We start from the raw sequence: 26,570 nt of genomic DNA, 5'->3' as shown, positions 1-26,570 counted from the left end.
TTTAAAATAATTGTTTTGGTCAGTCTTAAACTTTAGAACTATGACTGATGCCCTGTTGTTTTTTCAGCATTATAATAGAAGGTCCAATCACTGGGATCCATTTAGTAAATGCCAAATAAGGTCAGTTTCCTCAGAACAAAGGACATAGTTCTTATGGTGGTAAAGATTGGAAAGGCTCAGACAACCATATTGACTTGGTGCCTTGAGGACCAAAGATACACATCCTAAGGCAAAGTGCCAAACCATCCTTGTGACCACAGAACACATTAGTGGGATTGGATCAGGACAGCACAGGACCCTTACACCAGGCCCCAAAAGAAAAGTTGCATTTATTTTAATGAGGCCAACCTGGTATCTGGCCCTCCTCTTCCCTACTTTGGATGTGATGGAAGCATCCCATGGGAGAGAGTGCATCCTCTACTTCGAGCATCATTCCACAGCTAGGCCCATCAAACAAGACACTACACAAGCACCCAGTCATAGCGATTCTCCTCAACCTCCCCTACCTGGATGGGCCCATACCAGCTGCTGTTGAATAGAGGCAGAGCTGCAGGAGAACACTGAAGACTAGGTGGCTACAGGCCTGCTTTTTCATGTCCTAGTCTAGGACTTGCCCAGGCTGAAGGAGAGGAGGTGCTTTAGATTGGAGACAGGGTCTTGATGTCTCAAATACTGAACATCAGGTCAGAAATGGCACTCAGCTTCTGGTGTGGAATGCTGTTGCTGCTAAAATGGAACTGGAAAGCTACAGGCCTACTCAAGACAAGAAAGAGCTCACTGGAAGGGAGGAGGGAAAGGACTATGAGAGAGTAGATTTGCTTTCTGTTTACAATTCACTCTATATAGACATTTAACAAACAATGTGTAAGAGAAAAGCATTTCCATAAAAACCAGGTTCAACTCAAAGGGAAGGAAGAAATTAGGACAGATAAGATTGATGATATAAATACAGTTCACAACTGCTGCAAGTTTTGTTTTTAGATTTTGCTGCTCTCAAATTGACAAGTAAGCTTGAGTAGTTTTTTTTAAGGTTTTAGATTCCCCCAAACATTAGCAAAACTCTGTGAGAACCCAGGGGGCAAAGGGAAAGATCTATGGAAGCCATCTTACTTACCCCTGCGCTTGACAGTCTTGGCAGAGCCTTCTGGTTTCTTTTTTGTTTTCCTTCTTTTGACAGCTGCCTGGCCACGAGCTCTGCTGTTATCTAGGAGAGGCACAGGCAAATACAGAGTTGAGGCAAACTACAGCTGAGAATGGGTAGGAGCAAGGGAGGCACCCTGGTTACATCAGGGTACTTTCTCCATACACGGTGGTGAGAGCTCGTGGACAAGGAGCCGTGTCCAACCGACCAGTCAGGAGGCAGAGTTAAAGCCTGTGCAGGAGTCTGTTGTGTTGACACTTTAGAAAGAAACCTGTCTACACACAGAGACTTGAATGAAAATGTTTTCAAATGCTCAGCCTGAGTAATGTGGTTTTCAAAATATACATTAAAAATGGACACAACTACCTTTTACCTTTTTCTCCTTTCAAAACAAAAATGTACACATCAGTCAACAGCACAGCTGGGTCATTGTCAATAATGTAAGATTCTTAGTTTGTGAAATCAATATTGAGTGGGATTTCAAAGACTACTCCACAGATCTGATGCGAAAGTGATAATCATTTAGAAAAAAAGACATTTAGCTTTTGTCCAGGAAGAAGGAATCCCTTAAACCATTACTAAAATAAGATGTCAGGGTGCTGTTTGTAAATATACACAATTTACAGGAATAAGATTATATGAAATGTTACCATGTAGATATGTGTGTGACTAACTTGCTCAAAAATGTTCTAAGATTGATCCCTCCCTCACCGCTCTAATGACAAAGGCTGAGCATGCTCAATATTTTAAAAACACAAATAAAAATGTGGACATCACTTCTACTCCAATCGCCAAATGTAATTAATGCACACATACTGCATTTTGTTGTGTTTCTTTGTATGTACGTGTGTGGGTGTGCCTGAATGTGTGCAGAGGCCAGAGATCCCCAGTAGCTCTCCACCTCTGACACTAAAACTAGACCTCACGATTTGGGTGGCTAGGTTTGCTGGTCAACAAATCCAAGGGATTAACCAGTGAGGAATTACAGATGTGTACATCAGGTCCAACTTGTTATGTGGGTGCTAAGGATCCAAACTCAGGTCCTTGGGCAAGCACTTTACCAATGAGCCATCTCACCAGACCTTCAATGAACATTTGTGCAAATGGGCTGTCAATCATTTTTCTATATCTAAGGACATCTCCCTCTCTAGACAGATGTATAGTTATAAACAAAAATGAATGGTTTTACATTGTGGAATATTATTTTTAAGAGGTGTTACATTTGTTTATGCTGCGGAATGTTTAACGATGCAAAGATGTATTGTATTCTTTTATGCTGTGTTTGTTTAACTCTGTGAAGGTGTGTTGCTTAGCCTGTCTAAAACATCTGATTGGTCTAATAAAGAGCTGGATAGCCAGTAGCAAGGCAGGAGAAAGGCTAGGTGAGGCTGGCTGGCAGAGAGAATCAATAAAAGGAGAAACAGAGAGAAGGGAGATTGAGCAGCAAGGAAAGAAGGGTCCAGCCACCCAGCCACACAGCCACCCAGCCACACAGCCAGACATGGAATAAGAAGGAAAGAAAAGATGTACAGAAACAGAGAAAGGTAAAAGCCCAGAGGCAAAAAGTAGATGGACAATTAGTTAAGAAAAGCTGGCAAGAAACAAGTCAAGCTAAGGCTGGGCACTTATAAGTAATAAAAAGATTCTGTGTGATTATTTGGGAGCTGAGTGGTGGGCCCCCCCCCCAAAGAGAAAGAGCCAAAAGAATAAAAACAAAAAACTACAGTTTCATAGGTACATGTGAACATACACTTTCTTATCACACACACATAAACACATTTCTACATACACATGCACGTGCACCCTGTTTGCTTCATTCATCCTTCCTTGCAACATTTTCCAAACCAATAAAAATTTCATATTAAGGATGACAGCACCTCCCTTTCAACTCTGGACTGATGGGAGATGTTATTCTGTATATGTTTCTCATACTGGTTAATGAATAAAGCACTGTTGGCCAATAGGAAAGCAAGATAGGCGGGACTAGGAGACAAGGAGGAAATAGGAAGTAGGAAGGAGGGTCAGGATGGAGAGCCTGGAAAGAACAGAACCGCCATTCCTCCGCTCTCCGTAAGACCACGTGGAAATACATAGAAATGGGTTAATAATTAAGACAGAGCTAGCCGATAAGAAACTAGCACCTGGCCAACAGCATAATATCAAATACAGAGTCTCTGTGTGTTAATTGGGGCTGGTGCAGCGGCAGGACAAGACCAGGCGGCGGGCAGAAAAGCTGTACTTGTTACACTGGACCACTTACCTCTGGATGACCACATGCACCAGAAACAAACGATTTGTGAAAGACATTGTAGTATCGGGGCCCTTTGTTACAGCCTCTTAACCCATGTCTTACAGCAGCTATAAAACTCTTATGGGAGTGGGAGGTTTCTCAGTGGTTAAGAGCAACTAATGTGCAAGCATGGGGACCTGAGTTCAGGTACTAGCATCCATGTAAAGAATACATATGTGAGCACCTGTAATGCCAGTGTTAAGGGACTGGCGACAAGAAGCTCTCTGGTGTTTGCAGACAATTACCAAAGGAATAAAGTAAAGAATGAGAAAAGCAGGACATTCAACACCCTCCCCAGTTCTATACATGTGGGTGTAGTATGTGAAGCCATACGCACAAGTGTGAACACAACACACACACTATCATGGCTCAGACACTCACAGGCCTACAAGTGTGCAATGGGCAACCCCTTCGTAAATTCAACAGTTATAACTCTGTCCCTCTGTTTGCTTACTTTTTGCCTGTGCAGTTTGTGCTTTTCTCTGTTTTGCTTTAGACCAGGTGAGGCCTTTCTCTTTTCCTTCAAAACAAGAAAAATAAAATTAATCGTTCAGAGATATGAATGTAACATAAGAAGCCTTATATGGCAGCCGTATTCAGATACTGTTTTCAAACTTCAGATCCTAGAAATGAGGCAAAATTCTTAACAACCAGTTTAGTCCTGTGAAAGTTGATGGCAGAGTTAAATTTCAGTTATTCCGGTGTCTTGGGCTATGACCTTGGAGGCTAGAGGAAAGTGCCTTCTTTGAACACCTTTGAATAATGGAAAGTTGACCCCTGCTCATGGCTTAAATTGATTGAAGGATAAGTGTTAGGGCATGTATCTACCGTAAAATTCAGAGACCATGCTACACTGGAAGTTGAAGAACGCTCTCAACTTCCACGTGAAGACTTTTTCTTTAAAAACAAAATCTCTGTTCTTGGGGCTGGGGAGACTGCTCAGTGGCTAAGAGCACTGACCGGTCTTCCAGAGGACCCTGGTTCCATCTCCCGCACCCATGTAGCAGCTAACAACTTCCTGTAACTCCAAGATCTGAAACCTTCACATGAACATTTAAAAAAGGCAAAACACCAATCAATGCACATAAAATAAAAATACATTATTTCAAAAAAATCCCTGTTTGGGCAGACACCCACAGCTGAACACAGAGCTGAACTCCTGGAATCCAGTTGCAGAGAGAGAGGAATGATAAGAAAATGGGGGCGAGACCAGGGTACAGAAACCCACAGAAACAGCTAACCTGAACAAAGGGGAGCTCATACCCCCCCCCCAGACTGATAGCTGGGAATCCAGCATGGGACTGACTCAGACCTTCCTGAACATGGGTCTCAGTTAGAAGGCCTGAGCAGTCTAAGGGACCTCTGACAGTGGAACCAGGATATATCCCTAGTGCACAAAAGGATTTTGGGAGCACCTTAGCCTAGAGGCAGGAGGGAAGGCCTAGACCCTGCTCCAAATGACTTAACAGATTTTGATAATCTCTACTGGAAGGCATCACCCTGCCTGAGGAGTGGGGAGGGGGTTTGGGGTGGGTATGGGAGGAAGGGAGAGAGAGGGAACTGGGATCTATATGAAAATTTAAAAAAAAAGAAAAAAATATATATATAATTTTTTTAAAATCCCTGTTCTCTTAAAGTGTAGCATGAAACTTCTCACATGTTTAATCTAGTACAGGACTAGCTGGGATGGGGCCTGGGAACTTTAAGGAAGCCCAGTAGGATCTCTGCGTTATAATTTTGCTTTCTCTTGAATTATCCAAATTCACGTGACCATAGCTCTGGGGGAATGGAAAGTTGGTCTAAGGATGACAGTGATGGATTGTTATTATTATTTATTAACCCATGGGTGTGTTGGTATATAGGATGTGTGTATATGCATGTTCGTGTGTGTGTATGTGTGTGTGTGTGTGTGTGAGTGTGTGTGTGTGTGTGTGTGTGTGTGTGTGTGTGTGTATGTGTGAGTGCAGCCATGCACGTGCCTGTGCATGCATGACATTCTTTCAGAATTGCCAGACCCTCACTTTGGTGTACTATCCCCAACTGAGAATCCTGAGTTGACATCACTCAGTCAAGGTAATAGGCAGAGAGTGGATAGGATGGTCACCCCACAGTCTGTAACCCTTCCTCAATCAAGGACTAAACATGAAGCAAGGAGCTGGATATTCCCAGGCCATGCTGGAGGCACTGCCTACCTCCATGGTGACTAAAGACTGTGCTGTTCAGGGCTGGAGAGATAGATTGCTCAGGGGTTAAGAGCACTGGCTGGTCTTCCAGAGGTCCTGAGTCAAATTCCCAGCAACCACATGGTGGCTCACAACCATCTGTAGTGAGATCTGGTGCCCTCTTCTGGCCTGCAGGGATTTATGCAGACAGAATACTATACATAATAAACAAATAAATAAATCTTTAAAAATAGGATGTTCTGTTCAGGTGTCCAACTATTATAAACACTTCTTTTCTAGGGACATGTTTTCTTAGGGCCTGTGGGGAAAGTGAGGCATTCTCATACCTCCCTTCTGGAAACACACAGAGCTACATTTTAGTGAGCTGTTAGCAATAATCAGGAATTATATTTTATAAACTTTGTCAAATGCCACAGGAAAAAGGTCATATTTGCCACCAGGACCAGTGTGTGCACCATACACCAGGCCTCTGCAAATCACAGTCCTTGTAGATTTTGGCAGATGAAAAGAAGACACCTACCCTATGTACCAAATGTCACCCCTAGAAGCGTCTTTAAGAATATGAAAGCACAGGGCCTCAAGAAGACTCCTACAAGGATGCTCCTAAGAGCATCTTCATAGCATCTCAAGCTGGAAACGTTGAAGAACCCAGCATTTGGAGAACATGCAAATGAATCTGGGCTATTCAGACAACGTATTTACTCCTTAGCAATAAGAAGATGCCAACTGGCACTGTGTCCCTCACAGTGAGTAAATTGCAGAGTCACTCTGTGAAGGGAGAGAAACCTCACAGTAAAGAACATGCTAGGAAATCTTGTCTACAAAGCACTTAAAAATCAACCTAAATTAAGTCATCCTTGAACAATAAGTGGCTGCCTTGATGGGTAAGGAGCAGAAAAGGCATAGAGACCCTTCACAGGCGTATGCTCATGTTCCGTGTCCCCATAAGGTTTTTATTGTAAAAATAATGCAATTAGCAGGGTTCACCAAAGGGTGTGCTTAGGATTTGTCTTCCACTTTACATTTTATCTTAAATAAGAACTGCAAAAGACATTAAACCCTAGTTAATGGCCATATATTCAAATACTCAAGCCAGTATAAGCTGAATGAGTGTATGTTTTTCTCCAGAGAGCTCTCCACTTCCTCTCTCTGCATCTAAGAAAGGTTCCACTTTTCTTCAGACCCATAAAATCAGAGTGGCCACCCCTACACCAACAGTCAAAGACAATGCTCCCCATCAAGGTCCTACCTTAACCATATGTGTGGCATGTCTTTGTCATTAATATAACAGGTTCCAAGGGCAAGGAGGAACTCAGGGGAGGTCACCACAGTCTACCCCATTGTCACACACAATAACAATAATAATTCGAGCAGTAGATAACTTATCAGTGACATGGAAAGCATATAAACTCTCATTCGTTTCCTTACTTCTCTTCCCCTGGGATTTTCCTACAGTAGTGTTGTTCCCAGTCTCCACGGTATCTAGAAAACAATAAATAGCAATGAGGGAAGAAATAACAAGTACAAGTTACAATCTTAGGACCAATCACTCTATAAAGGCCTTGCTTGCCTAGGGGTTTGGACTATTATTCCTTTCCTCCTTGTAGAGGTACCTAAGGCTGCCAAACTGAGAACTAGGAGTCCAGGGAGGGCCCTGGGCATTTTTGCCCCCCCAGGGGACATTTTAAATCTTAACTCATTTTTGCATGGATAAAATAACAATTTTGTAGGATATTTTCTGGCCAAGCCCTAATTAATTATGTGACACTCTGGAGGACTCTGGTTGAAATCCACAGTGGATTGAAAACAGTTTGCCTAAACTCTTTCCTCCTCACCAGAAGCACGTTCACACTCCTTCCTTAGGCCACGACAAAACAACTGCATTATCTGGCTGCAGACATTCACCTGCTGTCTTGGGTGGCAGGGAACAATAGGTACCGTTCAGTACATCAAGGTAGTAAACAAGATAGGTACCAGTTGTTTTTTGTTTGTTTGTTTAAACTTGAAACAAGCTTATTTTACATGTCAATCACAGTTCCCTCACCCTTCCATCCTCCTCTGCCCCACCCCACTAAGCCCCATCCCATCCATCCCCTTTCTGCTCCCAGGGAGGGTGAGGCCTTCCATGGGGAGTCTTCAAAGTCTGTCATATCATTTAGGGCAGGGCCTAGGCAATCCCCCATGTGTCTAGGCTGAGAAAGTATCCCTCTATGTGGGATGGGCTCCAGAAGTCTATTTGTATACTAAGGATAAATACTGATCCATTACTAGAGGCCTCATAGACTGCCCAGTCCTCCTAAGTAACATCCACATTCTGGAGGTCTGGGTTGGTCCTATGCTGGTTTCTCAGCTATCAGACTAGGGTGCATGAGCACTCGCTTGTTCAGGTCAGCTGATTCTGTGAGTTTCTCCAGCCTGATCTTGACCCCTTTGCTCATCACTCCTCCCTCTCTGCAACTGGATTCCAGGAGTTCAGCTCAGTGCTTAGCTGTGGTTGTCTGCTTCTGCTTCCATCAGCTACTATATGAAGGCTCTAGGGTGACATATAAGGTAGTCATCAATCTCATTATCAAGGTAGCCTCGCCACTATTGCTTAGATTGTTAGTTTGGTTCATCCTTGTAGATCTCTAGACATTTCCCTAGTGCCAGATTTCTCCTTAAATCTATGACTCCCTCTATTATGGTATCTCTTTTCTTGTTCTCCTCTATTCTTTCCCTGTCTCAATCTTCCTATTCCCTCATGCCCACCTCTCCCCTTCTCTTTCTCCTAATTCCCTCTCCCCTCTCTCCATGCTCCCAATTTGCTCTGGATATCTCCCTTCTCCGGGGGAACATGTATGTCTCTCTTAGGGTCATCCTTGTTTCCTAGCTTTTCAGTATGGCGATTCCCCAGGAAAATGGGAATTAGTCTACCTCAAGATCCAGTAATTCCACTCTTATACATATACCCAAAAGATGCACATTCATACAACAAGGACATCTGTTTAACTATGTTCATAGCAGCATTATTTATAATAGCCAGAACCAGAAAGCAACCTAGATGCCCCTCAAATGAAGAATGGATGGAGAAAATATAGTACATTTACATAATGGAGTACTACTCAGCGGAAAAACATAATGGAATCCTGAAATTTGAAGGGAAATGGATGGAACTAGAAGGAACCATCCTGAGTGAGGTAACCCAGTCACAAAAGGACAAACACAGTATGTACTCACTCATATATGGATCTCAGACATAGATAGGAACCAGTTTTAAGAGTGAATTTCTTCTACTTCATCCACATGAAAGCAACCAACTCCATCCTCTTAAACGTGGCTCTGTAAAGGGTTCTTGCTTCTCTCCAGCTCCCATTGGGCAAATGCAAAGAACTAGGGATGGACTGGACCACAAGCTGGAGGCTGTAGTATTCCCTGAGCCATAACCTAACCCATGACCCTTGCTCAGCCTTATTTATTAATTACTTGCTTGGCTGTTTCCCATCCTTGCTTCTTGGTCTTCTGGTTTGCGTGCTGGGGAACACAGGACACAGGAACACATCTTGCTGTCATTCGTGGATTGTTCTGCTCCTGGATCAAAATTGTGGGTGTTGGTTTGTTTGTTATTTAATTTCGCAATACTGGGGACCAAACTCAGAGCCCCACTTGTGCTAGGCAAGCAGTCTGCCTCTGGGCTGTACCCGTACATGCTTTCTTTATGTTTCAGTTACAGACATGGTGCCAACTAATTTTCCTGGATAGCCTTTGTCTGTCGTGGAACAGCAGGCCAGAAGCACGCTCTTCTAGCCCCTTTCATTGTCCACTTGGTGGTCTAGCACTCTGGATAGCAATTCTAACCAAAAAATGGCTGTCGGTGGATCCTGAAACAGAGACAAATGAGAGCCCCCACTGCTCTCTGACGGCACGGCGAGCTAGCTAGATTCTGAACTGAACGGCAGATGAAGTATTTTCTGGGGAAGCAAAGAAACGAACAGAAGCTGTTCTAACAATCACACCCAAGGACAATTAGAACTCTTGTCTTTTCACCAGGTACATTATTTTCCATTTTCCCACCTTTAATTTGCTGCATGTAGCTGTAAGGAAATGTTTAAGGTTCTTATCTTCCATAATGAAGAAAAAAAAAAAAAAACTTTTCTTTGAAAACAGAAAAGGATGACTTTCGCTAGTTTTGTGAGTTTCGAACCTGTCCCAAATTAGCCAATGACTGCCTAATCGCTAAACATGTTTCTGAAATCTAGCCAGTCAGAGCAGTGATTCAAATTTGAAACCCAGCCAATCGGCAGCAGTCACTCTCCAGATGCTTGGCTGATGGCCCCATAGCAGCCTGTGCTAAGCACTTCTGCAAGCTGGTACCTGCTTCTCAAGGCTCCAGGTGAAACAAGCTGTAGCCTAGGAGCCATGTGCTTTGAGCACAGTGTCTCCTCCCACTCCCATCAGGGCCTTCACTTAGCAAGTGTCAGCTTCAGGCTTGAGAGTGATGGTCTCTAGCTTCTAAGTATCCCACCAGGTCATCTGAAGACTTGCTGGTAGTGCCCTGCAGGTGCAAATTCTAGACCTCTTGTGCACAACTCAGATGGTGTTCCCAAACCACTGCCAAGAGACTCAGTCTCAACAGCAACTTGTTTCATTATGCTCTTATTTCTGAGCTATGTTAGTCAAAGATGCACGTGTAATTCAGTATAAAGAAGTTGCTTTCTAAGAGCCTTCAAGATCATGTTGGGGAAACTCACAGAGACAGCTGACCTGAGCTTGGGGAAGCTCACAGACTCTGGACAGATAGCTAGGGAGCTGACATGGAACTGACCTAGGCCCTCTGCATTTGGGTGACCATTGTGTAGCTTGGTCTTTTGTGGGGCCACTGGCAGTGGGACCAGGACCTGTGCCTGTGTGAGCTGGCTCTTTAGAACCTATTCCTTGTGGTGGGATGCCTCATCCAGCCTTGATGCAGGGGGAGGGGGGGCAGGTCCTGCCTTGACTTGGTATGTAATGCTTTATTGACTCCCATGGGAGGCCTTACCCCTTCTATGGAGATAGAGGAAGAGTGGGGGGGGGTGAAGAAGGGAAGTGGGGGATGGGATGGAAGGAGAGGAGGGAGGAGAAACTGTGCTTATTATGTAAAATAAATAAATATAAATTGCTATCTTGATTCGTAGGTATAGCATTTAGCAAATATTCTCTCTGTTTATTCTTGCTTTATTTTGTCTCATCAACTTTTAAAGTCTTTATCTTGTGTCTGCCTCTGGTTCTCCCATTCTTTCTGAATATTGGAAGATAATGACACCTCCCCCAACAGATGGAAACAAAGGTCTAACAAGTCCCCAAGCCAAGTAGATCTCAAAAGATAATAAGTGTGGATCCACCAGTCGGTGGCCAAACTGTGCAAAGATTCTTGGTCCTACTCTATCTTGGGACATTCACAAAGACACATGGTGACTTGTCAGTCTATGTAATAAGACATTTCTCTCATTGTGTATGTAGTTTCGAGTCAAATACTGTCATGGAAACAATCACACATCCCTTTTTAGCCTCTGTTTCTCTCAGGAAGCCCAGTGCTCCACACAGGGCAACACACTGTTCACCCTTATAACCAAGCATCCTTTTTCCACTTAGCATGGGGTCCTTCCCTCAGAGTCAAAGGAGGAACTTACACTTCCTCCTGGCACTCTCATAATGACTCTACCTCTTGCACCTAATAAACGGCAGGATCTCACTCCATCCACTTCACGATGGAGGGACTTCACATGTTTGTCAGGTAACTTTATAAAACAAGGGAGAAAGTCTCCAGTGTTCTCATGTTCCCACCAGTAGCTGTCACTGCAGACCATTCTCTGGGAAACATGGCTTTCTTTGACAAACCATGAGGCTGAGATCACTTAGAAAAAAGGAACTGCCAGGCTAAGCAAACACAGACGTCATTCAGAGGTCCTGAAATGTGTTGCCCGCACCTGTCTTTGTGTAATCGGTCTGAGCCAGCAGCCCGACTAGGTGTGACGTAGACAAAGGCCCCATCCCTTCCCCAAAGTGCCTCGCCTAATCATGGTAGTCTCACTGTCTCTCCCTGGCGTTTACTGTCTTCTTCATCATCTGTCTTCATCTCTGCAGTATGCACTACATTTTGTATTGCCATTGTGTTCATATTTCCTAGCTCGATTCTTCTGGGTCTCCCCTATCTCATGTAATATATCCACACACTTTCTAATTCTCTGCAATGGTTTTTCTTCTCCTCTCCCTAAGCATCCCTGTTTGCTAACTAGAGCCTCTTTCCACTAAACCCTAGCAGGCTCCCCTGATTAGCCAAAGACCCTTGAACTTGCACTTTGGGTTCAGATCATAGGAACCTAACCATCATCAAATCTTGATTCCAGGTAGAACCATCCAGAAACTGGACCTCTTAGCTCCTTGTCTTTGTCAAGTTCTGTAACATGCCAGCAACTTATTCACTCTTATGTTTCTAGAGAGCTAAAACTGTAATGATCCCCCCCCCCCCGAGCAAAGTCTTAAGAGCTTTAAGAATAAAGGGATGACACATGTATCAAAGAGTGTAGGAAGAGTATATAATCCAAATAACATGAAATATATTGATCATATAGCTTTGGGTTTCATTAAAATACATCCACCAGATGATCCACTATTTCCTCATTGAGTGCTTCATATTTTTGGTGAGCCTAGCCTTTGACAGTGGAGCCATCTCTCCAGCCCTCTTTGAGCATTTTAGCAAGTTTATGAAAAACACAAAATGATCAACCTGCATAGAAATTATAAGCTTCTTGATTTCCATGGAGACTGAGAGATGAGAGCAAGAAATTGTCCTATGGGTTCAATATTCGATGGGCTAAGTGGTTTTGAAAAGACAAAGGCAACAAGTATTGTCTGGCCCAGCACATTCCTCCTAAAGTGATATGTGAGCACCTAACTACAAGTAACACTTTTTTCCTACTTGAATCCCCCCAGAATGCCATGGGCAAATATGAAGAACATTAGCCAGGGCCTGAACATCATGATGTGCGGAGAGCAAACACAGCAGGAAAACCAGCTCAGAATTCAGCCCCAAGAACCCCTGAAGACCACACAGCACACCCCTTGCTCACCTGCTTGTGGTCTCAGCGGTGATGAGGATAAGTCATCCTGGGGCTCTTGTCCATCTAACATTCGTTCATGAGAACTACTTCCCTCTGTAGAAAAGAATGAAAGGCCTGGTGGACTCACATGGCCAAGGAAAATCACAGCAGGAGAAGCCATCTGAGATAGCCAAGAAGGTCAAACTGGCTTAGTGTCTCCTAGAATGAATGCTTCTTCTGTTTTGGGACTCTGAAGGGGAGGCTGACATGACTCCTTCTCTGCCACCAGAGTCAGAACGTTGGCCACCCATCGGTTCCCTCTCTGCACATTTTATTTCCCCCTTTTCTCTCAGACCCTTGTTGCTGCCTCTATGGTTTCTTCTCTCTGAGGATATAAAGAACAGGATAAGTGGGGGAAGGGACTTTCTCTCACAGGTTCACTAGCTGACCATCTCCGTTGCATTGTGAGAGGCTATGCATCCCCTCCGCCTGTTCACCAGTCATTGGGGTATTTCTGGGACTACAGCGTGCTGAAGGGAAACAAAGATACAACAAGTTATGCAGAGGGAGCTCAGTTAGCTCAGTTGGAGTCAGGAGTACAAGCTATCTTGTAACACAGTGAGAAGAGCAACACCCTGTCTTTTCCCAGTGACTGCTAGTTCAACATGAATAAAGAACCCACCACCACCCCCAGAAGTGAAAGGAGGGTGGGATTGGGGGGAATCCCAAGGAGGGAGGGTGGGGGGAATGGGAAGACAGGAGGGAGAGGGAACTGGGGATTGGCATGTAAAATAAGATTGTTTTTAATTTAAATAAAAGTTAATTTAAAAAATAAAAAATTAAGAATCCACATATTCTACCCATAAGAATCAGGTTATTCCAAACAGGAGTCACAAATATTTCTGCCTGTCTCACACAAAAGATAAAGGATCCAAGAAGGACCAGAGAATCAAAGGAACTAAGGAACTTTTATATAAACTATTTTCTTGAAGAACAAAAGAGGCAGACAGGAAGTCAGAAACTTTAGGGAGGAAGATGGACTCAATCCTCACAATAGCAGGAAGTTGTTGGACTGAAGGGGAGAGAGAGTAAGGTGTGCCCACCTCAAGTCTGATTGTCTGGTTGAATTGGAGATGATGAATTTGATGGAACAAGACAGAAACAGTTGTTTCTGTGGTGCTAAGGTGAAACAAGAAACCTGATGTGGTGGAGGGGGCGGGGCTGGAAAGATGAGGATTGCGTGGTTAAGAGGGTCTGCTGCTCTTCCAGGAGACTCAAATTCGATTCCCTGTGCCACATGGAAGCTCACAACTGACTGCAATTTCGGGACCAAGGGATTCAACACCCTCCTCTGACCTCTTTGGACACAAATCAAGTATGTGGTATAGATAGATAGATAGATAGATAGATAGATAGATAGACAGAAGACAGACAGACAGACAGACAGACAGACAGACAGATGCAGGCAAAACACTCAATACCTAAAATAAGAACGAGAGATCTGATTTGGTGTTTCTGTTGGAAAAGGAGAAAGTGGACAGGGGTGATGCATGGAAGACTGATTTACACTGGGAAGGGGCAGTCAGTAACAACCCTGCTTGAGAATGGAGAAACAGTGTCCCATGCCAAGACAGAGACCGAGGAGGCAGGCTTGCTGTCAAGACAGATATCACATGCAATTTTGCAAGCGTCTCACACTGATGTTCTTGAAAAACATCTGGATAGAGAAGTCTCTGAGGCAGCTGCAGGAAGACATTCAGGCATGCAGATGAGGAGGTTGACAGGCAAGTCTGCAGGTTTGTGTTTGGGGATCATTAACTTAGAGACCCGAGCAGATAGATAAGAATGCCTGGGAGAGACTGGTCACCCTTGCATGTTTTCCAAATTACTTTAAAAACTGGGGACAACCCAATCTGAAAACTCACAACTAATGAATTCACCTTAAGCCAGAAGTTGGTTTTGGCTGGTAACTCAGTCCCTTTTTCTCTCTTCCTTGAGGATAATTTTTGCTCTCAACTGAATTAAAATTTTGTTGTTGTTAGTGTCACTGTCATGCTTATTTTGGAATAGGGGAGTGTATCCGCCCATGGCTCCACCCCCCAATGGGCGTGGTCAGTGTCACAGAACTATCTCACTACAGGAGTGCCTCATATAATGTGACACATACATGGAGGTCACAAGACAACTAGTAGGAATCAGCTCTCTCTCCTTCATGTGAGTCCTGGAGATAGAACTCAGGTCATCGAGCTTGGCAGCAAATGCCTTCTACTATTTTTTTAATCCATTCTCCTCTGTCTTTTCTCTGTATGTAGGGATGGTGACTCTCACACACTCCCCTTTACATAATTTTCTTCACATTTTAAACTCTAGTTTTATCACTGAGACTAACTCCCGCTCCCGCCCCGCCACATTGTTCTCATTTCTCTAGCTTAGTCTGTTTTCTCTAGTTAGCTTGCTGTTTCTGATTTTTTTTTTTCCAAATTAAATTTGAATGCAAACATTTCATTCCTGCCCTTTCTGTATATTCTGTTTCATCATCCTTTCAAGTCATGAAGTCTTTGTTCACTGTAGACAAAGGAGTAGATTCCCTCTCCAAGTCCTCTTCCAAAGTCTCAGTTTCAGCTGTACTCATCGTGTCTATACTAGCCCAACCAAAGGGAAAGTAGCTAAAGGTGACCAGTCCTCCTCAGCAGTGTCCTCCACATGGTGATGTTAGGGTTCCATGTCTATGTAGATAAAACTGGCAGCCACTCAGAGCTCAAGATTTGATGGCTCCATCCAGAGTTCTCAAATTCCCTCTCTTGGTGTATGGTCTGTACTCAGCAAAATCTTAACCAGTCTGAAATCAGACTTCTATATCACTTATGTCTCCTGAAAGCAATTCAAAAGCTGAACATAATCTGGCCATCTGTGGGGAGGGGTAGAAGAAAAGAATGGATGGTTAGAAGGATGGATGGATAGATAGATAGATAGATAGATAGATAGATAGATAGATAGATAGATAGATAGGGAGGTGAATGGATGTATGTGGGTGAGTCAATAGACGGGTGGATAGATGAATGAATAGACTGGCAGTAGATGAGTGGCTAGATGGTTGTATTGGTACATAAGTGAGTGGATTCATGGATGACAGATTGCTGAACAGGGAAGGAGGTAAAAGGAATGGAGGTTCTTCTCTGTGATGACTGAGAGATAAAGCTACTTAGAAAATAGGTCACTGAATTTGTATCACATTCTGTACTTATGATTTTCTTCCTCCAACCATTTGTAAAGAGGGTATCTGGGACATTGAAGAAAGGAAAACCATGAAAGATAGTTTGGTAATGACCTGAATACATCCTGATGTAAATGGGTTGGACTCTGACAGAGTGTCAAGTTGCTGCCTTAAAGTGAGCATGCTTGCACCTCCAAGATTTACAAATCTCTTTGAGCAACCTACCTGGCCCCATCTCCTTTTCCCGTCTCCAACACCATCTTCCCACACTGCTGTCTCTATACCATGCGTCTGTTTATGGAGCTTATTGATTTGACTTTCTCTTGCTGATTGTTTCCAATATCTTTCCATTTCTGTCTTTTTCTCTATATACAAGGTTTTACCTCTTGTCCAATCATCTATTTATTTTTATACCCCCTTCCGCTGCATTTCACTTAATGCCACATTTTGTTGTTCCTATGTGACCTCCAGCAAGCATGTTTAAAATTTTCACTTTCTTATCAAACTCCATTCTGAGAATACATTCATGTGACACCTGATGACATTTCAGCCCAGGATGGATCACATATAAGATAGACATCACATAGGCTGATATGGGCAGTGACCTGATAACTGGGATCATTAGTGGCAGGGCACTCTACAGTGTGTCAACGAAATAAAGAACTCACCTCAAAGCACGTTTCTCAGAAATTCATTGCCATTATTGAGTGACACATGACTATATGCAAAGCCAGGTTGATTTAGATAAACTCAAGTCTGCTAGGAATCTCCTATCCCTGCCTCTAATCTTCGTTTTTATGACTTTGCATCCTTTAATTACCCAGGAGCTCTTCTGTTAAGAGATTCAACTCCTTCCCTTCTTGTCTCCCACTGGGGTCAACAACCACAAGCTGAACAAAAATGTGTGTGTGTGTGTGTGTGTGTGTGTGTGTGTGTGTGTGTGTGTGTGTGTGATGAGGAGAGAAGGGTAAAGACAAGAATACTGATTCAGTGAGGTAATTTGTAATCTAAGAACATAATCACCTTCTCTAACAACTTCTGGCAGTCCGGGCCTCTCTTCAGTGTGTCTTCCATTTATCCTATGGAGAGTCCTGTGATTGTTGGAAACTGAAGAGAAACATGACAATGACTGAATCAGACAGTGATGAGGCAAAGATCTCCATGCACTTTTACTGAATGCTGGCCCTCAGCACACAGGTGAATTACTTCACCTTGTCTGAAATGCTCACCCCCACCCACTCAGAGCTGTGCTCTATCTCTTTTCTCTCTGCTCATCCCTGGCAATTTCTTCTCATCTTTTGGACCCCAATGCAGTTCTTCTACAACAGAAGGCATCCCACATGCCTCAGTCCTTTTCTGCTTTGTTGATCTCAATGTTCTTTAGCTCATCCTAGTTGTACCTCTGAGCTTCCTTTGACGCTAGAGATCTCATCTCCATGGAACAGGCTCCAATCTATTATCTCTCTCTGTTTTTCCTTTGTATCAGGCTCATCACACTCCTCATGTCCCTGAGGTCTCCCATGAGAACACTGTTCAGTGCTCCTGGCCACCCCGAACTTCTGCCAACCTCAGACATCATCACCACAGTGTGTCCTGCTTTTATTTTTTTTTTAATTTTTATAACTTTTTTCTTACTTTACATATCGATCCCAGTTCCCTCTCCCTCCCTCCCTCACACCCTTCCATCCTATTCCCCCTCCCCTCCATAGGGAGGGTGATGGGAAGGCTAGCTTTTGCTCCTGCTTGACTTTGGCCTGACAAAGTTACACATGTCTATGCATTTCCTTAACATATAACATGGAATGAAGCAGAATTTGTCCCTCTGTTTTCAAGCTTGTGGAGATAAATGAATCGATTTGCAGAAACTCCTTGAGTAACCACTCAATATAAAAAGAAGGTTTTAGCAAGCTGTAACTAGCCTGCTCAACAGGCTTCTGTGGGTGATGAACCTCAGCTGGGCTGCTGTTTCCATGCAGAGCGGGTAATAGAAGGAGACATGAACCAGCGAGAAAGCGGGGGAAAAAAAGCAATTAGGGATCTCAACTGTGAGCTAAACTGCATCTCAGGGTGCTCTGTCCAGGTGCACACTGGACTCTGGAGTTTCTGTGCAACCTCCTATTCCTTCTGGTACCCTGGGAAGTTAGAGACGGCAGGCAGTGGCGGGGGGAGCAGGCAGCATAGCAATCACGGTTTGTATCTCCTCAAAATTGTCAGAGGAAAGTGAAAGCCAATTTTAAGTTAAAGCAAAGGTAGAAAACATTTATAAGCGACATGGCTATGGCAGGAAAGGCAAGGGACTTCTGTATAAGTAAGTTTTAGAGAGAGGAAGGGAGGGAGAGGAAGGGAGGAGGGAGGGGGAGAGGGAAGTTAAGACATTGGTTACAGAGAAATACAGACCTGAAAAGGATGCAGTGCTTCTCCAGGCAAGATGGGTGGAGTGAAATGAAAAACTACGCTCTGAAAGGCGACACAGGAAGAGACAGCCAATGACCCTCGGGTGGCAAGTGAGGAGGGAAATACCAACCCTGCACTTCAAGGTGACCAAGTCATACAGTGATACAGATGGAGAGACAAGACCCCAGAGGACATGAGGGAAAAGGAAAAGACCAAGAAATACAGAAACATTGTTCACAAGAAGTCTGATGCTGGTGTTCCTTCTGGAAGAGAGAGGCTTTAGAGGGACGAAAGCAGGAAGGGTGAGACCACAGAGGACCAGTGGGAGCTACAGAGGCTGCTCTACCCAGGACCTGCTGACTTCAGGGAGCCAGCCCCTTGGTTCTAAAAGCCCACTCTCTTTTCATACTCTAAGTTGACACAAGCTGTCCTCCCTGGTACCTGGGCCCATGCTGGGCTTCCCTTGTAATTTTTCTATTCTTCAGAGAAGGAAGTTGATATAGGACTCCACCGAATGATACATTTTCTGATACGAAGGACATATTTTGACTGTTGGACATGTCTGCAAGTTTAAGAGAACCTGCTCCTCTTAAGAAAGCTCACCATTCGTAGTGTGTTTTATAGCATGAAACTCGGGTGTGGGCTAAACATTCACTTCTGTGTTACTTGGCCTATGTGTGAGCTCCTGATTTCCTACATTACCCCTATGCTTAGCATGTCATAGTCCCTCAATAAGTTATATGTCAGCTATCACGGAAAAAAAGAATGAGTGATTAAGTTAATGAATGAAATTGTCTTGAATTCCCAGAAGTAGGTTAGAGCTATAGTTACCATCTCGGAAGATTTTTACAGTCTCATTTAAGTCTGGGTAGGCCTTCAGATGTGTTGGGCTGAAGATCACTTCCAGAAGGGACAGGCTAAAGTCCTTCTGCAGGTCGCAGAGGATGTCATACACCTCATTTCTCACTGCATCCGGGTTCTCACATTTTTTTCTAGAAATCTTAAAAATATTGAGTGGAAATTATGTTATAATGGATTCATGAATTAGAAGAGAGGCTTAGAGTGATTCCAACACCGTTTGATTGCTTCTGAAGTATCTGCATTTTGTGGATATCAGGTGATATCTTACATGTCCTCTCTAATGACGACCCGTGCTTGTCCAAGAGCATCTCTGATACTCACACACCATTGACAGGAAATAGTATTCTGGAAAGTAATCCAATGATGTGTCTGTAAGAGCCAAGCCAAGATGCTCCACGGTGGCTGTAACAGGCCATGAGAGGCTGTCTGGGGACCAAACAGTAACTCCCCAGAGACTGACCTAGTCGGCAGGGCTCAAGGCAACCAAGTTAGCATCCTGGCCACAAGGCAAAGACTTCGCACAAAGAAGAGAAGGCTTGTCTTCATTGTGCCCAGGGGACCCCATCACTGACCTTTACTACATTCTAGGGCCTCAGCGGTGCCTGAGGAACAAGGAACAGTTAGGAGAGAAGCAAGCACGACTTCCGGTTCTAGCTTCACTTGATCCAACTGCCTGTGGCTTTCTTAACGCTCAGGCTCCAGAATTTGGAATAAGCAGGTTGTAAGGAAGCCCAGCTTGGACATGTCCACCCACACCCTAGTTTCAGATGTTACACTGCACATGTTAACCTGGGGTGCTCTGCCTTTTAGAGCTTTCCCACTTCTATCCATCCTCTGTCACCAGGTACCTCAGCCTTGGTTACACCAGAGATGGATATGAGCGTTCCCTGTGACGCCTGCTTCTCATGTCACCTCTGACTTCCAAGAAGGGAAGGTCCCTCCTCCCTGGAGGCCCTTCAGCCTGTTGGCATCATCCACAGGCTCAGCATAATACAATGTGGGGCAGGCCTACTGTCAGGGCTGAGTTCATTCTCCTCACTCACCTGGAACTTCTCCTCAGAGATGAAGTCATGGTCTCGCAGACTCATGAGGAAAGGAAATGGCTTTGTGATGGCGCTTGCGATTTCCACCTTATTTTTTTTGAAGCGCTTGAAAATGAGCCCATACTCAGCTGACTCCTCTTTGCTCTCATCTTCAGTGGTTGACCTAGGGGACAGATTCCATATAGAAGCATAAACTAGCTTATAAGATGCTACCAATGGCTGAATAATTTCTGGCATGATGGATGGTCCTCTAAAAGAAAACTTTTGAAGTAAAATTGAAACTTTAAACATCTAAAATCGTGGTGCAAGTTGTGATGCTTTGGGTTTTATTTGTTTGAGACAGCCTGTAAGTCTGGCTTGTCTGGACCTTGCTATATAGACCAGGCTAGCCTCAGTGATCCACCTGCCTCTCCTGAGTGCTGGGATTCAAATCATGCTCCACCACGGCCAACATGATTAGTTTTAATTGTTAACCTGACATACTCTAAAATAATCTGGGATTGAGTGAGTCTTGTAGGACTGTCTAGATTAAGGTGGTCTATGGGTACATCTGTCCAGGGTTGTCTTCATTATGCTTCATGAATATGGTAAGATCCAGCCCACTGTGGGAGGCACCAATTCCTAGGTAGGGGATCCTCGGCAGCATTAAGTGTAGGGAACAAGTTGAGCACTGACAGGCACTCTTGCATTCACTTCTCCCTGCTCCTGACTGTGGATATGACTACCTCCTTCAAGTCCTAGACTTCCCTGCAATGATGGACTCTAACATGGACCTGTGAGCTAATAAGTTCTTTCTCGCTCAAGTCACTTTATGTCAGGGTATGTTATCACATGTTATCACAGCAACAGAAATGAAACTGGAACAAAATCTACAGACTTCTGGGTAAAAGGAAAAACAAAACAACAATAACAGATAAACAAACAAACAAAATACCCTCTTCTTCCAGTTTATGTGTGAAGGCAAAATTGGTAAGTACTTGATTCAGGGCTGTGAAAACACACACACACACACACACACACACACACACACACACACACACACAGTGCAGCTCATCCTCCATTGCTCCATAAGCCTTCTTCTCTCCCATCCCCCATCTCCTTGCAGTGATGGGGTCTCTCTAGCAGCCCAGAACCAGCACTTTTTAACCATGCTGTCCTCCACTGCCAGGCCTGACTGACATCTCAGGTGGCCACTGCTCCCTACCCAGAGACAGAGTGCAGGGAGAGCATCTTTTAGGAAAGGAAGGCCCAGAAGCCCAAGGAGACATGGGAGTTGTTTGTTCATGTTATTGACTCCATTCTGGCACACAGATGGAAACAAATTATGGCATATAGTGCAATGACAGAAGCAAGAAAGTTGGGCTTAGTACACCTGTCTGTAGTCATGGCAACCTGGAAGCTCTAGTCAGGGCAGCCTGGAGCTTTTAACTTTATTTAGTATTAGTACTGTTATAGTATTAGCACATGTAGAGGTGAGAGGACACTTCCCAGACTTCCCAGGCATCAAACTCAGGTTGCCTGGCTTGCCCGGGAAGCATCTTTACCCACTGAAGCATTTTGTTAGCCCTTACCTAGTGACTTCAAGACTGGCCTGGGCTATGTAGCAAGACCCTGTCTCAAAAAATGAAAATAAATCAGTACCAGCAAATTTCTACAACAAAATAAATGGCAGGAGGGCTGGTGGGATGGTTCAGTGCATAAATAAATGTGCTTGCCTTCTAGTATAATGATGCAAGTTCAATCCTGGAACCCACAGGGTAGAAGGAGAGAACCAACTCCTGAAAGTGAGGGAGGAGATGAGTAAAAATATGATACATATGTATGAAGACACCATGATAAGACCCATCATTTTGTATGCTAGCCTAAATAGTTAATTAAAAATAAAACTAAAAAATTAAAATAGGGCTCATTTTTCTTTTTTGCTTTTTGCTTACTTTAGAATTTCATAATCTTTTTTGAAAATCTCATACATGAATACTGTATTTACATCATTTCTGCTCCTCCCATCCACACTAGCACATTAACTGGTACCGTCACTTTTTTTTTTTTTCCACTTAAAATGTCACCTAAATGCTAAATAATTGAGAATGGTGGCTCTCAGGGTGTAGCCTGAGGGACCCTGACACTGCACAAGACTTTTTCAGTTGTCACTGAGGACAAACTATTCTCATACTAATTCTGAGATTGGCCTCTATCTCTTTCCTCCTCCCAAAGGTGTTCAGAGGGATTCTCGGAGGTTCCCTGAGCTGTGGCATCGCAGCAGATTAAACACAGAAGTAAACAGGGGAGTCTGGTGACTTTGCCTAAGCAGGAGAATAAGGGCATTTGCAAGAAGATAAAGCAAGATTACATCCTTCCCTTTATTTTTATTTTAGAAGATATTGTTATTTTCTCTAAAAATATGTTTCTTGTGATAGTGATAAGTTCATTGCTACTACTTTTAAGGATAAATATTCTGAATGTCTGAAGCTTTAATTTATAATTAATGGTAAATCTCATTAGATTTAACCCAAAATGCTAGCTTTGGATATTCTCCATAATTTTTAGGGGGGGGAAGGGGTGTGGTTACAGACACCTTTAATCCCAGCACTTTGGAGAGGGAGGCAGGAGGATCACCATGAATTCAAAGGCAGTCTGGTCTACATAGTAAACTCCAGACTAGTCAGGGATACACAACAAACAAACACAAAAGATATCAAAGTTTATGTTACCAAAACCTTGAGAAACATTTGTGTTTTTAAAAAGAATCTGTATTCCACATGTAATAACATGACAAAACTATACAATAATTCATATCTTAAACTTAAGGAGGTTTGGGGGGTGTTTTCATGTGTGTATGTGCCCAGTGGGGGTGGGGGTGAGGGGTCCAATTGCTTTCGCCTTATTTTTTGAGACAAGGTCTCTCACTGAATCTAAATATCATTAATTCGGCCAGATTAGCTGGCCAGCGAGCTCCTGGGATCCAACTGTGTCTGTTCCCTTAATTCTGGAGTTAAAGACACACACCATGGCATCAAGCTTTTATGAGTTCTGGGGATCTGAACTCAGCTCCTCATAAGTGAACTTATTCAAAAACTGGAATTAGAGCTGCATTATTTCAAACAGTAAATTCTGTAAATTCAAATAGTGAAGTTTCACATTTGATATTGTAACTCACCTAGAGAAATATAGCAGATTAATCAGAAACCCAAGAGTGCCAAGATGTCAAAACTAAGCTAAAAATGCCACAAAATAATGAGAAAAAAAAAAACAGTTTAGCAGAAACAAATAGACATAAGATACAAAATTTCTTCAGTCTCCAAAAAACAAACACAAAACAAGACAAAAGAAAAAAAAGTAAGAAATTCATGAGAAAAGAATCATATATATATATATGCATCCTCTTCTTCAATCCTTGTATACACTCAACAAACATAACTATACTAACTCCTCTTTGTCTTACAGGCACGTCTTCCCTTCCACATTTTCATATCACAGTATTCTTTGCCTGTCAAAGAAACTCATCTTTCAGTGTTTGTGAATACTCAGCGAAATGGACAAATGCTGCCAACGCCATATAAATGACATCTCAAGTTACTTAAACCACTTATTGATGAAAAACTGCAGAATAATTTAATATTGGCTGCTGTCATGTCTAATCATGGTGTATTTAAGAGTCTGTTTTTATTGCATGCTTTCTATATTCCCCGTCTTCCTCTGGAAGGGTCATAAATTCTGATTTATCATAACATGCTATAGTGAAACCTGTAGCATATAGCTCTTTCTCGAATAACACATCTTGCATTGTTGTAACTGTTTAACTAATTATTGCTTGTTTTTCTAATGATATTACCAACTTCCTAAGAAATAACTTCATTATGAGTTATACTTAATAAATTGTCCTTTGAAATTCAAAAAAGAAAAGAGAATCATAAAATGTTTGTTGACTAAAACCAAAAGGCATTAAAAAAAAAAAAGGAAGACCAAAAAAATGAAATGAAAATATTTACAAACATGGTTGATGTTACCCTGTGTTCATAATCAGTCTAAATGTGAATGGTCTAAATATAACAGTTAAAACAGAATACATTTGAAAACTGTGGCTAGTGTGGTAAATAAAAGAGAGCCACTTTGGGGGCTGGTGTATAGCGGCCCTGCACTAATACTGAGAGAGGACCTGCATTTGGTCCTCAAGACCCACATGCTGGAAGAAGAGAACCAACTCCAGAAAAGTTGTTCTCTGACCTCAACATGCCTGGGTGGCACCTGCACACAAAAAATAAATGAACATAATTAAAAAAAAAAAAAAACTATGGGTGTAGACAGGTAAAACTGTGGCTCTTTCTCCTGCACTATAAAACCTTGAAATATAAAAAAAAAAATTAAAACTGAGATGCAACAAAGGCAGTAGCTAGGAAATGTATAGCATTAAATGTGTATATCAAAAGCTGAGAGGCCTATATGAAAATCTTCTGAAGAATCAGGAAAAATAAGAAAAGCAATTTCCTTCCAATTAAAACAAATGATGCAATAAAAATTCAAGTAGAACCCATAAAATTAAAATGAGTTGGCATTATACTTATACCAAAGAGGTATGATTATATATCATACCAAAAACTACTCCTTTGGAAAGAGCAGCCAAGTTGTTATCTTAATCTTTTTTATTATTATATCTCTATTCAGGCTAACAAAGAAAAATAAACAAAAAGACACAAGCTATAAATTCCTCTTACATTGAAAGGACAGCAAAGACTAAATAAAACAACCATCCCTAGATTTGCAGATTTGATAATAACAGCAACAAAAATGACTAAATGTTTTAAAAAATCAAAAGCTACCAAAACTCACTCTCTGAAAAACAGATCATGTGAACAGGCTTGTATTAAAGAAATTGAGCTTCTAATTAATGCCATCCCAGTCTCAAAAGAGACATCAAATTGTTGGTATCACTAATGGATTTGACCAAATTTCACTGGAGAAATGATACTTTCTTAGGACTTCTTCAGGACCAGAAGTAGCCTTGACTGAGTCTCCATTAGAGATTGATTAGCTCCATACACTTCTGGCTTAATTGTTCTGTTTTCCTTTTTAATTGTATGTGTATGGGTCTGTCTCAGTGTGTGTTTACTACATGTAAGTGCAGTGTCTGTGGAGGACATAAGGGGATGTCTGATCTCCTAGAGTTGGGTCAGAGGCAGTTGGAAGCCCCAGGATGGATGCTGGGGACCCAACTCATGCCCACTAGTAAAGTATCATGGACTCTTAACCACTGGGCATCTTCCCACTGTTTGTGTGTGTGTGTTTGTGTGTGTGGGAGGGATTTTGAACTATTTCTAATCAGCTCTGTAACCAGCACAGATGGGGGGGGGGAGAAAGGAAGGAAGGAAGGAAAGAAGGGAGAAAGAAAGAAAGGGAGAAAGAAAGAAAGAAAGAAAGAAAGAAAGAAAGAAAGAAAGAAAGAAAGAAAGGAAGGAAGGAAGGCTAAAGGCAACACCCACTCCCCACCCGCTCCCCATTAGTCATTGGTCTTCACCACCTCTCACTTCCTTCATTTGAGTGATCAAACTCCTGAGCTGACCTAAACCACACAAATGGACTCCCAGCTCAACTGTCCCCAACTACAGACTGAGAAAAGGTTGGTGACAGACAGAATCAGGTTTGAATTTCTTCTAAATGGTCTTTTTTTGGGGTGGGGGCAGTGTTGTCTTTTAAAATGATAATGAGGGAGAGATGGGAGGTCAGAGTCCCAATGAACCAGCTGTTCCTACAGGAGCTCCCAGGAAGTCGACACAGTGTTAGCCCAGCTATGTGACAGGGGCAAGGAAATGAAATGAGGTGCACTGGGTAACCACAGGACTCCAACAGCTAGCCTGTGGCAGTGAAAACTGCTTATCCAGGTTCTTAATTCCCTGTGATCTCATTGTCTCAAGTACCCATGGCCTTGTGGCCCCAGCCTGGGAGGCCCTAGCAACTCATAAAAACATCGATCTTAGCAGCTTAGCAGACACACACACACACACAGACACACACACACACACACACACACACACACACACACACACACAGGCCGAGAGGAGAATGGACTTACCTGCTGCTGGATCCCTTGTCCTTTCCTGCCATCCTCTCTATACAGTCCTGAAGGTGCCCTGAACTTGACTCAGGGCAGAGAGAACTCCTAGAGGGCCCTCTAAACAGAAGGAAATAGAAAGTGAAATTGCTCAGCTGTGATGTGGCTGCACTCACTCACTATTAGTGTGTTGTTCCTTCATCCTCCCCTGTCCCCCACCCCCACCCCGCACACACATCCTGCCCCCACCCAATCTCTGCCCCAGAGGGGAGGAGCAAAGAGAGCCCAAGTCCCTAGAAACCTGGGACCCCTGGTTCACTCCAAGGAAAGGTGGATGAGTCTG

General features: G+C 43.1%; 1 protein-coding gene across 14 annotated transcripts in view; it reads right to left on the bottom strand.

Moving 5' to 3' along the window:
• LOC127226522 (nuclear body protein SP140) overlaps positions 1-26,342 on the bottom strand; it is a 68,100-nt gene extending 41,758 nt beyond the window's left edge. For 7 of the 14 annotated variants that reach the window (XR_007834887.1, XM_051190619.1, XM_051190620.1 and 4 more), the window contains exons 1-9: positions 26,249-26,340; positions 20,182-20,344; positions 19,109-19,277; positions 16,907-16,990; positions 12,700-12,783; positions 9,077-9,181; positions 7,043-7,096; positions 3,886-3,951; positions 1,115-1,204 (exon numbers count right to left, since the gene is read on the bottom strand). Coding sequence is in view for 12 of the 14 variants with exons in the window: in XM_051190619.1 (XP_051046576.1) it covers positions 1,115-1,204; positions 3,886-3,951; positions 7,043-7,096; positions 9,077-9,181; positions 12,700-12,783; positions 16,907-16,990; positions 19,109-19,277; positions 20,182-20,344; positions 26,249-26,280 (847 nt within the window). In the remaining 2 variants the exon portion in view is untranslated. Of the gene's footprint in view, positions 1-1,114; positions 1,205-3,885; positions 3,952-7,042; positions 7,097-9,076; positions 9,182-12,699; positions 12,784-16,906; positions 16,991-19,108; positions 19,278-20,181; positions 20,345-26,248 lie in introns of all 14 variants that reach the window. The other 7 variants (XR_007834888.1, XM_051190626.1, XM_051190616.1 and 4 more) reach the window with 6 other exon arrangements.
• Between the last annotated feature and the right edge of the window lie 228 nt (positions 26,343-26,570).

This window comes from Phodopus roborovskii, unplaced genomic scaffold (assembly GCF_943737965.1).
Source record: "Phodopus roborovskii unplaced genomic scaffold, PHOROB, whole genome shotgun sequence".
In the NCBI taxonomy this organism is placed as follows: domain Eukaryota; kingdom Metazoa; phylum Chordata; class Mammalia; order Rodentia; family Cricetidae; genus Phodopus; species Phodopus roborovskii.
The sequence above is the reverse complement of the archived record's forward strand: the minus strand, read 5'-3'. Positions and strand labels throughout refer to the sequence as shown.